Source organism: Bicyclus anynana, chromosome 20, assembly GCF_947172395.1.
Source record: "Bicyclus anynana chromosome 20, ilBicAnyn1.1, whole genome shotgun sequence".
Classification (NCBI taxonomy): domain Eukaryota; kingdom Metazoa; phylum Arthropoda; class Insecta; order Lepidoptera; family Nymphalidae; genus Bicyclus; species Bicyclus anynana.
In genome coordinates this window covers 6,464,286-6,476,947 of record NC_069102.1, presented here as the reverse complement: position 1 = coordinate 6,476,947, position 12,662 = coordinate 6,464,286, and the positions used below count along the sequence as shown (strand labels likewise).

Below are 12,662 nucleotides of genomic sequence, written 5' to 3'. Positions count from 1 at the left end.
GTATATTTCTTAGAAACAGTCTATCATTCACCTGTATTGTTTTAGGCGATAGGTTTATCCCGAGCGAAAGCGATGCGGGCAGCAACAAGTCGCTTATTTCTATGGACAGCAGTGCAGCTTCTATGAACGGCACGATGTCAGATCAATATGATAATCCGGTAAGTTTTGTCAGTGTTCACTATTTTATACTAAACTAGAAGTTTTTATCAGTTTTTTACACTATTCAACTACACAAAAAGGTATTTTTACAGAGCTCTTTAACCGACGAACGCGATTACAACTATTTAACATCGATTCTATAGAGACAGCTTTTATAATCGCATTAGATCATTGATCATATACTTTGACAGAAAAGTAACGTCTAGCGAGGCAGGTCCTATACAATAGTTGGTATGAGTCGAGAGCAGATGACCGAACTGATTACAATAATTGATAATTGTAAACCCTTTCAGTTCGCGGACAACAAAAGCTCCAACTCGTTAGAGAACATGAACGCACTGACGTACGCGCTACGCAACGAGATGCTCGCCCGCCGCAGCAGCAGCAGCGCGGGCGGCGCGGGCGGCGCCGACACGCCCGACGACTGCGCGCTGGCGGCGCCGCGCCTCATGGAGTCCATCGTGTCGCAGGGCAAGACCTACCTCGTCACCATCACCAAGAAGATCGGCAGCGTGAGTACCTCCTCGTCATCAGTATCAGCCTCAGACCAAATATAGAAGGACCAGTATCGCACCCATATTCACAAACGAAATTTCCTGTCATTTTCTAAGGAAAACGAGCTTAGATTTGGCATATATCTTTTACTAAATTATAAGTTTTTACCCGTTTTTTACTTTATTCAACTACACAAAAAGGTATTTTTACGGAGCTCTTTAACCGACGAACACGATTACGACTATGAAACATCGATGATATAGAGACAGTTATTATAATCGCATTAGATCGTTGATCATATACTTTGACAGAAAATTAACGTATAGCGAGGCAGGTCCTGTACAATAGTTGGTCTGAGGTATCAGCAGCAGAAACGGCACCAGCAGTGAGAGTGCCGTAGCAGGGCCGGCCCGCCCATACGGCGAACAGAGCCGTCCACGCGCCAAATCCTAGATGGCGCCTAAATAGTAAAGAATGTTGGTCACTCCAGAGAATGTGGTCACTCCAGAGTATGGTAGAGATCTTCACAATCCATACTTACTTTGCATTCACAATGATTGGTATAGGTATATATTATTATGAGCAAACAGGAGTGGCGCAATATTTGAATCTCGCTCCATTCTAAAATTTACTTCAGGCCGGCGCTGTACCGTAAACGCGGGTAGGCTGCTACTTGAAAAGGGGAATGCCCATCACCGGCCCATACAACGGCCCAGTGAATTCAGGTATACCCCCGTATAAAAGTATTTGGATATGATAATATGATGTATAAATAAGGATCTGGTTAATTAATTGACTCAATAAAAGTATGTTTCTTGAAGAAAAATACATTCTTTTTATCACTCTTCTAAAGCAAAATGTTCGCCGGTGTACCAAAGCGGCGAAGTAACATTTGCAGCTGTATTATTTTTTTCTGTTATCAACAAGCAACAAACAAGAAAACGAACAAAAAAAAAACAATCATAAGTCTAGAAAAAAATATCGTAAAACTTAGACTGTATGGTCAACGATCTTAGCTTTTTCCCGTTGTGGACAAATTAAAAATGTCATAAAACGTTGTAGCAAACTTTTTTTGATAAAATAATGATGAATATCAAAGTAGAATTATCAAGATTTGATTTAAATATAAGGAAACTGCTGGGTGGTTAGGGTAGATTTGGGCCGGGAATGGACATTTTACGGAATAGAGAAATCTATATTTCATAACTCAGTTGACTAGGCCGAGGATGTGCGTTACAATACGAGTATAATATGTCATGGACGCATGTTAAACCCATAACTCCATGATCCAAAGTCACATAGGCTAACCACTTGACCGATGAGGCAGTTATTTTTTAATACGGCAGTGTCACTCATATAATTAATTAAAAAATCATGTTATAGGGTAATTACGGACATGTCTTCAAGGGCTGGATGGAGCGTGACAACCAGGAATCTCAAAGAAAAGAAGTAGCTATTAAGAAGTTGACGCGACAGGAGTCAGAACGAAATGGTAGTTTATACGAGGATTTCAAAAACGAACTCGAAATTATGAAGGTAACTTAACTTTTAATATACCTGCTGTAAAAATAGTACAACGTACGTACACCCATTGAAGATGTGTTAAATACCATAATTTTTGAAATAAATCTTCTTTAGTCACGCTTGATTTGGAGAGTAACTTGTTAACATACATAACGCGTTACAAAAAATGTAATCGGGCTAGGCTTTTGTGATGCGTTCTGCCATCTACAGGCATAGTGAAACAGTGTTTGTTATTTTAAACTAATAGTAGATGGCGTTCTTAGAGAACTTTGAAACAATCCCTTTTTGTACGCTTCAGGAATCTGTTGCGATGTTACGTCTAAGGCTCATAGATGGCGCTGTTTTTTATCTTTGAAATAAGTTTTACTTTAGTCGTGTGGTCTAAAGTACACTCGTTTTTTTAATTAAATTATTAATAATAATTCTACTTTATTTACAAATTTATTAAATCATAAAATTAATTTAAAATTTAATTTAATTGAAATTTTACCCAGCGATTGTAGAAAGAAAATGAATATGTAACATTGTTGCTGCTTAAGAGATAATAAATAAGTTATCGTTAAAAAAAAAAACACTATTTCTTTTCTTTTCTGAGAGTCGTGATAGCCCAGTGGATATGACCTCTGCCTCCGATTCCGAGGGTGTGGGTTCGAATCTGGTCTGTGACATGCTCCTCCAACGTTTCAGTTGTGTGCATTTTAAGAAATTAAATATCACGTGTCTCAAACGGTGAAGGATAACATCGTGAGGAAACCTGCATACCAGAGAATTATCTTAATTCAATCCGGAATGGACTATCGTGGTGGACTATTGGTCTAACCCCCCTCATTCTGAGAGGAGACTCGAGATCAGCAGTGAGCCGTGATAATGATTTTTTTTCTAGTCGCTACAACACATAAACATAGTGGAGATCCTTGGCTATTCGTGGGACCACGGGTCGGACGTGCTCATAGTGATGGAGTATTTGGAGGAAGGCTCTCTCAACTACTACCTCAAGTTCCAGGGCGACAAACTACGAATATCCCATTTGATTAAGTACGCCAAAGACATAGCTACGGTGAGTTTTAATTATGTGTTTCTGGCATTGACGTCTTATAATTAAAGGATGCACAATCATGTAGAAAATTCCACTTACAAACAGGCCATTTTTGCTTTATTATTTTTAGAATTATTGGTAAATAAAATTATACCTAAAGCCCTTTAGTAGACCACTAAAATCCCAAATTTAGAGCAAATTCAACCTTAAGGACTGAGTTAAAGGTTGAATTTGCAAATGCGACTACTTGAAGTGAGTGCCAAGAAGTTGTGTTTGGCACTCATTGAGTGGAGACGGTTTTTGATCGCTGATTGTGCATCCACTTTTTAATAGGAAATCGATGGTTTCTGTCTTTTTATGTGTTGGTCTAATATAGGCGATGGTTTGCCACTTCCATCTTACTTTTTATCAAATATTCTTTACAAGTTATCAACTCGACTCGACACACACTACACGACATCGTACCGGAACGCTAAATCGCTTGGCGGTACGTTTTTGCCGGTAGGGTGGTAACTAGCCACGGCCGAAGCCTCCCACCTGCTAAACCTGGACTAATTTAGAAAAGCTCAATCGACCCAACCGCGGGGATTGAACCCAGGACCTTCATCTTGTAAATCCACCGCGCACACCACTGCGCCACGGAAGCCGTTACTCTTGCAAGGTGCTTGTTTTGACAATGTATATTACTCTAAAAAGTAACAAATTTTACAAAAAAATTAAATAGATTCGAAACTTTTTAGAATTTAAACTATCCTGAGTGTTATTCATTTTCATTTATTTATTATGAAACCCGGTTAATTTTTCGAAATTATGAATCTGTTGGGATCGTGCTGCATATACCAGCTCATGATTAAGGGTCCTGTATGAGTTCGAAACTTGTCGGGCATGCTCCGACGTTATATCACGTGTTACATAATAAATTATTTTTATAAATCTGATAGAATCCATTTTTGTCTGAAGGACACTAAAAAGTTTGTTACCCAAAATGTGTATTTTAGGGTATGGACCATGTGTCAGCCAAAAACGTAGTGCATCGTGACTTGGCGACGAGGAATATCCTGGTGGTGAACAAGTATCACGTGAAAATATCCGACTTCGGCCTCGCGAGGATCATACCGAAGGAGGAGAGCGCGTACCGCATCAAGACTGAGAGGTTGCTGCCCATCAATTGGTGAGTATTAGTATGACTGGGGCAGTTAAGTATTGCTTTTAAGTAATTGGTAGGCAAACTAGCCTTTCTTGGTACTGTTTACCAACAAACAAATTAAAAATGAGGGTATAAATCACTAGTAATTTTACTCCTAATAATAATTATAATTAACTTGTTCTTATAGTAATGAAAATGAATTAATAAGCTTAGAACAATTAGATATGGTTAATATATTTTATATAACATTTAATAAACAAACCATACATAATTTAAAATAAATAAGTTATGAAATGACACGCGTTTTCTACCTTCATTTCTAATTTCTTTGTTGGTAAACACTACTCTCAGCCTCCAAGCATATTTATGTTTAAGAAACACATTAATAGGCTAGTTGACACTTTTTTGTTAAATGGTCTTAAGTAGTTTATTATCGTCCTATTTTTTTTTCATATTTTTTGATATGTGATTACATGAAAATTTTAGTTTTAAAATATGTTTTTGACAATACGAGCCAAAACGCATGTCGGCCATGTTGGTCTATAGTTCAACTGTTTCATGATGTCACTATAACTAATCCCTTACAAACTGAGCATTATATCAAAATACATTCAAAACAAAACAAAAATCACTACTCGAGGTAAAGTGAGATTCTCTGTGCCTAACTCCTTATAATTACTTCACGAGATATGTTGGCGAATAGACCACCACCCGAACACTGCCACGGCCTCCGTCCAATTACTTTAACTCTGCACGGAAACAACCAGCGCCACCTAGAGTCGGGACGAGCTAACACGAGATAAGCGAGTGACGTCATATCCTGCTCAGACTACTTATTTCCAATACTATTTTTTTTTAATCAGGTACGCGCCCGAGTCAGCGGTGAAGCCGTACCACTTCTCGACAATGAGCGACGTGTGGTCGTTCGGCGTGACGGCGTGGGAGATATTCACGCGCGCGCGGCACGAGGTGCCCAAATTCGACGTGGAGCGGCCGCGGGAGCGCGCGTCCTGGTAACTAAAGCTTTATTTCTCTCTCTCTCTCCCCCCCTCTTTCACCCTACACCCTAATATAGTTGAAATAATTACATGAATAGTTTAAAAAAGTAAAAACACGCTTGATACCCATATCATAGGAGTTTTCAATTAGCCTGTCCGCCATCTTGGACGTCCGCCATATTGAACGGATGGATGGAATAGATTATACATAGTTGAAAGTGAAGCTAATATAAGCTTGTTAAAAATATAACTTGGTAAACCCTAGAGTTTTTTCAAAACTCGTCAACGCTCATGAGTTGAGCGTGTGCCAAAAGGCGCGCCTACACACTTTTTTTTATTCTTTACAAGTTAGCCCTTGACTACAATCTCACCTGATGGTAACTGATGATGCAATCTTAGATGGAAGCGGGCTAATTTGTTAGGAGGAGGATGAAAATCCACACCCCTTTCGGTTTCTACATGACATCGTACGGGAACGCTAAATGGCTTGGCGGTACGTCTTTGTCGGTAGAGTGGTAACTAGCCATGGCCGAAGCCTCCCACCAGCCAGACCTGGATCAATGTTTAAAAAGGCCTAGTGATAATGATTCCATATTACAGTTTCCAGATACCAGAAGGATGTCCTTCGGAAATTTTCAGACACCTGATGAAAGACTGTTGGGCGCTCGACCCGAACATTAGACCGAAGTTTATAGACCTCGTGCACATTTGCAAGAGATTCATGGACGAATACAAGTGAACCATTTTGCTCTGTATTGCATTGCAATAAGACTGGATTTCCTTTGACATAGCTGCTACTGAGACGAATGAGATTCACATCTCGCTGATACAAATGCCATTGATCTTGAGTTATTTTTTAGATATAAGTTTATTGATGGGTGATAATAATTTTTTCTATATTTTTAACGAAACGGACAATATTTTTGTCAATTAATGAATTTTATTGAACTGTTTTTACAACGAATTTGCATAAAAAAATCTAGCTTCAGTACAACGGTCTTGTAAGAAGCGGCTGATGCTTTATATTAAAATTCGCATCGCGTTGTCACCTGTAAATAGTAATTGTAAGAGTATTTTGAAAGATATTAAGGTAGGAACATATTGTCAAAATATCAAAGCACACGGCACTGTATGATTCAAACCAAATTAACCGACAAATAAAGACGCCATAATAATTCATTTAAAAGAGATGTAGATAAATATGTTGCCTGGGCCTCTAACCATGTTACATTTCGATTCGATTTCTAAAATCGCTTCGACAGTTATAAAAAAGCAACAATTTTTTGTTTTTGAAGCGTTAGCACCTTAACATTCATGAATTGATGTAAAATGGCTAGATGCCATGTTGACTTGACGCTACACTTCTGTCATTTGTCGTGGCGTGACTTTGCTTGTGGATTAAACCGTTCACAGGCGTGTCAGTCAATTATATATTATATAAATGTTAGATTAAAAAAAATAAACTATTAAAATAATGAAAAAAATACAATATTGTGTTATGTAAACGTTGGTATTTATTTTACATATAATACATAATATAATTATTTTTATATATTTTTTACATGCCAGGATCGCGTTACTTACAATATGCATTTCGCTCTGCGTGTTTGGCGAGAGCTATTCGCACCGTCATTTTAACGCCAAGCGTAATGTTATGTAATTGAAATATTCACAATTTTAGCGTCATTTTTTTTCAGTTGGCAACACTACAAAAAACGTAGTTTACATTCAGAACATTTTGATATCTTTCGTTGAGCGACCGCACTTGATATAACGCCATATTTATGGCATGGGACATGTGCATCACGCCATCAAAAAAACCGTGTTTTGATTCATTTAAATAATATCCTCCTGATCGTATTTTGGGTACCGTATCAATATATAGGCATAACTGAGTCCTCATTTGCATGGTGTAGGTGTGGGGTTATTATCTTTCTACAAACGCTAACGCTTCGAAACCTAAAAAATATATGGATATGACATCTTCACAAAAACGTCAAATTTATGGGGATGGCTATTTATGGAATACTTTGTTTTTTATACAATTAAATTTAAAAAAAAAATATCCGATTGATAGGTTGATCACGTGATCTATTCATAATGAATGTCATCCCCATATATTTTTACCTGACTATTTAGTTTTCGAAGCGTTAGCTTTTGTAGAAATAGAGATGATACGTAACTTGGCTACATGCCCTGGTTAGTAGTGTTTTTACGTGTTTTGTCGTTCCTTCACGCATTTGCCTTATTAGTTCGCGTTACATATTTGTAAATATATGATTTTTTTTAATAACATAAGTGCAATCGGACGAGACAACAGAACATGTGGTTTTGTAGATGTAATAATACCTCCATGCATAAATAGATCACATACAATTTATTTGTAAGGAATTATTTCATAGTCAGTTTTTGATTATCGAAAAATATTATGTATATACTGTGCAGTTAAAAGTATGGTGTTAAAAATTGTTATTCCCGATTATAAATCAATTGATTGTTTTTTTATAATGCATAAAACCGGTTAAAGCGGAAAAAGAAAAAAAGCATCAAATCCAAAGATTGGGTTACAAACATCCAATCTTTTGCATTTATAATAAAATCTGATTTTTTTAATCCGTGGATTATTTCGGAAAAAAGTAACCTATTTTCTGATCTGATCTGAAAGTTTCTGAGTTCTGAAAAAAACTGAGTTTCAAAGTTTACTTTATCTCAATACTAAATTTCATACAAATTGGTACAGTGGTTTAGCCGTGAAAAGGTAACAGATAGACTTACTTTTGCATTTATAATATTAATATAGATGTATACAAAATATCAGATGCTTGATATACAATAAACAATATAACTTTCGGGTTTAACATAGTTTTTGTGTAAATCACAATATTTCATTATCCTCCGTATACACACAACTCTCAAAATTTGCACTTTTAAAAGTGTACCTACATCTTATTGAGGAGGAAGCAATTTATAATATCATTCTTTTTATGCATAAATAATAAATTTTGTTTTTACTTTTTATATTAAATATACTTGCCTTGTAGGATTGTTATATAATTGGTGCTTATTTAGTTGTACGTTTACATCTCAACTTGACTAAAATTGTCAGAAAAATAACGTCAACTTGACAATTTAGCACAGTTTAGGTGTCATTGCAACTAAATTCACTCATTTGACTGTGTTGACGTCAATTTTAGTGTATAGTTATTTTTATTTCGAGATATACAAATTTAAGGAGTTTTGTTCGATATCATTCTTAAAGTTATATATGGTTTTATTATTAATAACTTCTTTGTTGGACTAATGTCAATAATACTACTCCTAAGTCTTTTCGCTTAGTTAGAGGAAAATTGACTAGCTATGTTTAGAAGGCATGGCTAATATTCGTGTTTTTTAATAATAAACGATCGACACAAGTGATAGGTTAAACTAATCTGAGTTGAACTATTTATCTACATATTTGATATCGCACGCCGCTAGCCAGAGTAGCGCTGTAACGCGGTACCTTACCAAGCGGTTTGCCCTCTCTTATGAAGTTGTCACTTCAAAAACAATTGACACATGAAGGTCACTTTTGGGGGGCAAGATGGAAAATACAAAAAAAAAATTCAAATTGCATCATGCGACACATCAAATGAAAGGTCTTGTTATGAGGATTTTAAAAATATTTTGAAATAAAATATAAATAGACTAGCGGATGCCCGCGACTTCGTCCGCGTGAAACTCGATGTAAACTTTCAACTACCGCTACCCTACCCCTACCCTACCCCTACCCCTACCCTACCCTACCCCTACCCTACTCCTACCCTACCCTACCCCTACCCTACCCTACCCCTACCCCGTTTTCTAATTGTAAGTCATCAAAAAATAAAAAAAATTTTACCAAAAAAAATTATAGTTTTTAATTAACAAATAAAATATAAGGGTTGATCGTAGAGGGGTGAAAATTTAGGGTTGTATGTATTTTTGTATGCTGTGTCATAAAAAAATAAAAACAAAAAATTTTGCCTAAAAAATAAAAAAAAAATTTAGGGGTGGACTACCCTTAACATTTAGGGGGATGAAAAATAGATGTGGCCGATTCTCCACCCTGGCCGACAATCACGCTAAGGATCACGAAAATCGGTCGAGCCGTTTCGGAGGAGTTCAAGTTCGAACACCGCGACACGAGAATTTTATATATTAGATTAAAAATTTTGAAAAAAATACAGAAGTTAGCTTTCTACTTAAAGATTTCCCGAAAACCTCAGAAATATGAAATTTTTGAATATGAAAGTTACTTCTGGGGGGCAAGATGGAATATTTAAAAAAAAAACTTTTTTAAACTGCATCGTGTGACACATCCAACAAACGAGCTTGGTAAGAGGATTGTAAATATATATCTTTTTGTAATTTTGAAATGATTTATTTCAAAATTTTCAAGATATTCAACTACCAAACCTAAAATTTTTCAATTAATTCGAAACAAAAAACAGTGTATATATTTTTTACTTAATTTCAAATACATTGAAACACTCGTAATATAAAATACATTAATAATATGTTCACGTGACATTTGATAACTTTAAGAATGGTAACGGACATTATTTTCGATTTTACCAAAGATGATATTAAATTATCTTTTAATATTGTTATTATGGAAATACAATTTTATTATATAGGTAACTAATTTTAATATTATTATATTATATGATAAGTTTTTATGTTTAAATTAAGGTTGCAATTTGTTGTTAGTTAAACAACAATTAGTTATAGGAATGTTAGATGATTTTGGATATTTTTAAACGGGTCTCCTGATGTGTCTATGTTAGACCAAAGATTTATACTATTAGATGTCACTAAAGCGTCGGAATTGAGGCAAAGATGGCTAACTGTCTTAATTTCATTTAGTCGCGTAGTAAACAACGAAAGTTACTCAAACAAATAATACCTAAATATTGTGTACAATGTCGAATTGTGTGATTAGGAAGTGTTAAAACAATATATACATAAATATATAATTTAAGTAAACACAAAATTGTGTGTTTACTTAAATTAATATTTAGACTATACTCGTAGTCACATTCACACCAATAACATCTATAATATCAGATATTATTAAAAAATAGAAAAATCCTTGGAAAGTCCGTCCATACTGAATTAACGTTATACGAAATGAAAAAAATAAAAAAGACAACATAGACATATTGGTAGACCCGAGCAAATTGTGTATAATTTGGCAAAATGTTGAAGCTATATATAATGTAATATTGTTTTTTATACGTAAAAGTTAAATATTTGGATTTAGAAGAAAAATGAACAATGTCTGTATTGTGATGTTAAAGAGAGACTGACATTTGATTAATCGGTGCTAAAAAAATGTTTGCCTTTTATTTGACGTAAGCTCAATCGGTCTTTCATACAAGACTTCACCTTGCAAACGAAACACTAATGTTACAGTAAAATGGAACTAATCCTTCATATTTTAAAGTTCACTTTTGCTTCTACAGGAATTGGCCGAGAACATAAAAGTTAGAACTCTAAAACTGAGTGTTTTAGGTCCAAATTACTTTGTCGTTGGTGATTCGTTTGAGACTTGAACTTCCGTAGTATTGGCACAGATTTCGTATCTTTATTGTGATTGTAATCTTTTGATAATTGGCTTCTCGCTCAGTTGCTAATTGCTCTAATTCATCTTAAATTCAACAAAAATTAAGAAAGTCTGATGATGTTAAGAGTCAGTGTAGTCAAATCTATAAAATCTAGCGAAGATTACCTAATTTTCCAACACACTTCTATAACGCATGGTATTTATTTATTGGGTTGGTGACGCAGTTCATAATAATAAAAAATCCAATTCACGATAAGATTACTTTCAGGACCTCTAAAATTTAAGTTGAAATTAATACCACAGACCATAGTAAATAAATACTGTGGTAATAATATTATGGATGTAAAGTTACAATAAATAACGAGTAATTATAATTTATTAAGAGGCCAAAGTACTCTTTCTATCGTTTAGCGTTGACTCTTACCATAGATTAGAAATTACAGTATATCTTGCTGTTTGCATCACTTTAAACTGTTTTTGATGTATGAAAAAATACTTAAGAAATTATGTATCATGAAAAGGAAATATTTTGGGAAGGTGGCACTTCAATGCCCCGGTTACGTTCATGTTTCACATCATATAATATCCAACAACTATTCAGACGCTAACTGGGATCGCTATTATAATGAAAAAAAAAATTATAGAAAATATGCTACAAGTACCTATTCTTTTAGACCAGAAGTGTATATTCTAGCCACATTGGCTAGGATATATAATTCTGTTCTTTATCACGGCGGATCACGCAATTTGTTAAACGCAAGCTGGGTATGAATTTTTTTAACCTTGTTTTTATGTTAAAAACTTGTTCTCTTTATTTTGCCATCACTGTCTTTGACCTCTTATAATAAAAGGACGCACAATCATGTAGAAAATTTCAATTAAAAACTGGCCAATTTTGCTTTGATAGTATCAGAATTATTGGTAAAGAAAATTATTCCTAAAGGCCTTTAAATATAGTCCGTTGTTCAATAAAATCCCAAATTCAACCTTCGGAATTGAGTTTAAGGTTGAATTTGCAAATGCGACTACTTGAATTGAGTGCCAAGAAGTTGTATTTGGCACTTATTGAGTGGGGACATTTATTGGTCGCTGATTGTGCATCCACTTTTTAATAGGAGATCGATGATCACTATTTCAAATCAAGAAGGTAAATACTACAATGATTAATTATTATCAAAAAAATATTTAGATACAATATAATTTCAATAAAACAACTGAAGTATATTTTTATGAAGTCGGTACAAAATGTTTTATTATTTTTTAAATGTACTTTTACAAGTTGTTGAAATATACCGCCTGGCGTTTTCTTTCTAATGATATGAACTTGACCGTTCTTATAAATTGTCTGGAAGCTTCTATTGACATTGAAAATTTATATGATACGTAATTACTAAGTAATGTTGTTCGAATTATTGTTATATGTGTATTCTAATTCTAAAGTAAGGACTTTAGTATCGAACTTTGCCTCAATATATATGTATATTAAAATAAAGAATATATTTAAGAACGAAAAAAAAACCATTTTCATTTTACTTACCTTCATTATCTGTAGCTGTAGGTATACTAGGGGTTATCTCTGGATTTACTGAACCTATTTTAAAAATTCTTTTACCAATAGAAAGCTACGTTATTTGTGAGTGGAATACTCGCTATACAATACATATATTTTATCTCCGCATTCCTATGGGAATGGGAACTACGCGGGTGTAACAGCAG

At 34.7% G+C, this 12,662-nt stretch overlaps 1 protein-coding gene across 1 annotated transcript in view; it reads left to right on the top strand.

Annotated features, from left to right (window-relative positions):
• Positions 1–12,373, top strand: part of LOC112046715 (tyrosine-protein kinase hopscotch) — a 32,530-nt gene extending 20,157 nt beyond the window's left edge. The window contains exons 16-22 of the mRNA XM_024083473.2: positions 46–158; positions 453–671; positions 2,038–2,190; positions 3,062–3,235; positions 4,213–4,385; positions 5,225–5,374; positions 5,960–12,373. Coding sequence (XP_023939241.1) covers positions 46–158; positions 453–671; positions 2,038–2,190; positions 3,062–3,235; positions 4,213–4,385; positions 5,225–5,374; positions 5,960–6,098 — 1,121 coding nt within the window. The 3' untranslated portion in view covers positions 6,099–12,373. The remainder of the gene's footprint in view (positions 1–45; positions 159–452; positions 672–2,037; positions 2,191–3,061; positions 3,236–4,212; positions 4,386–5,224; positions 5,375–5,959) is intronic.
• Positions 12,374–12,662: the final 289 nt, after the last annotated feature.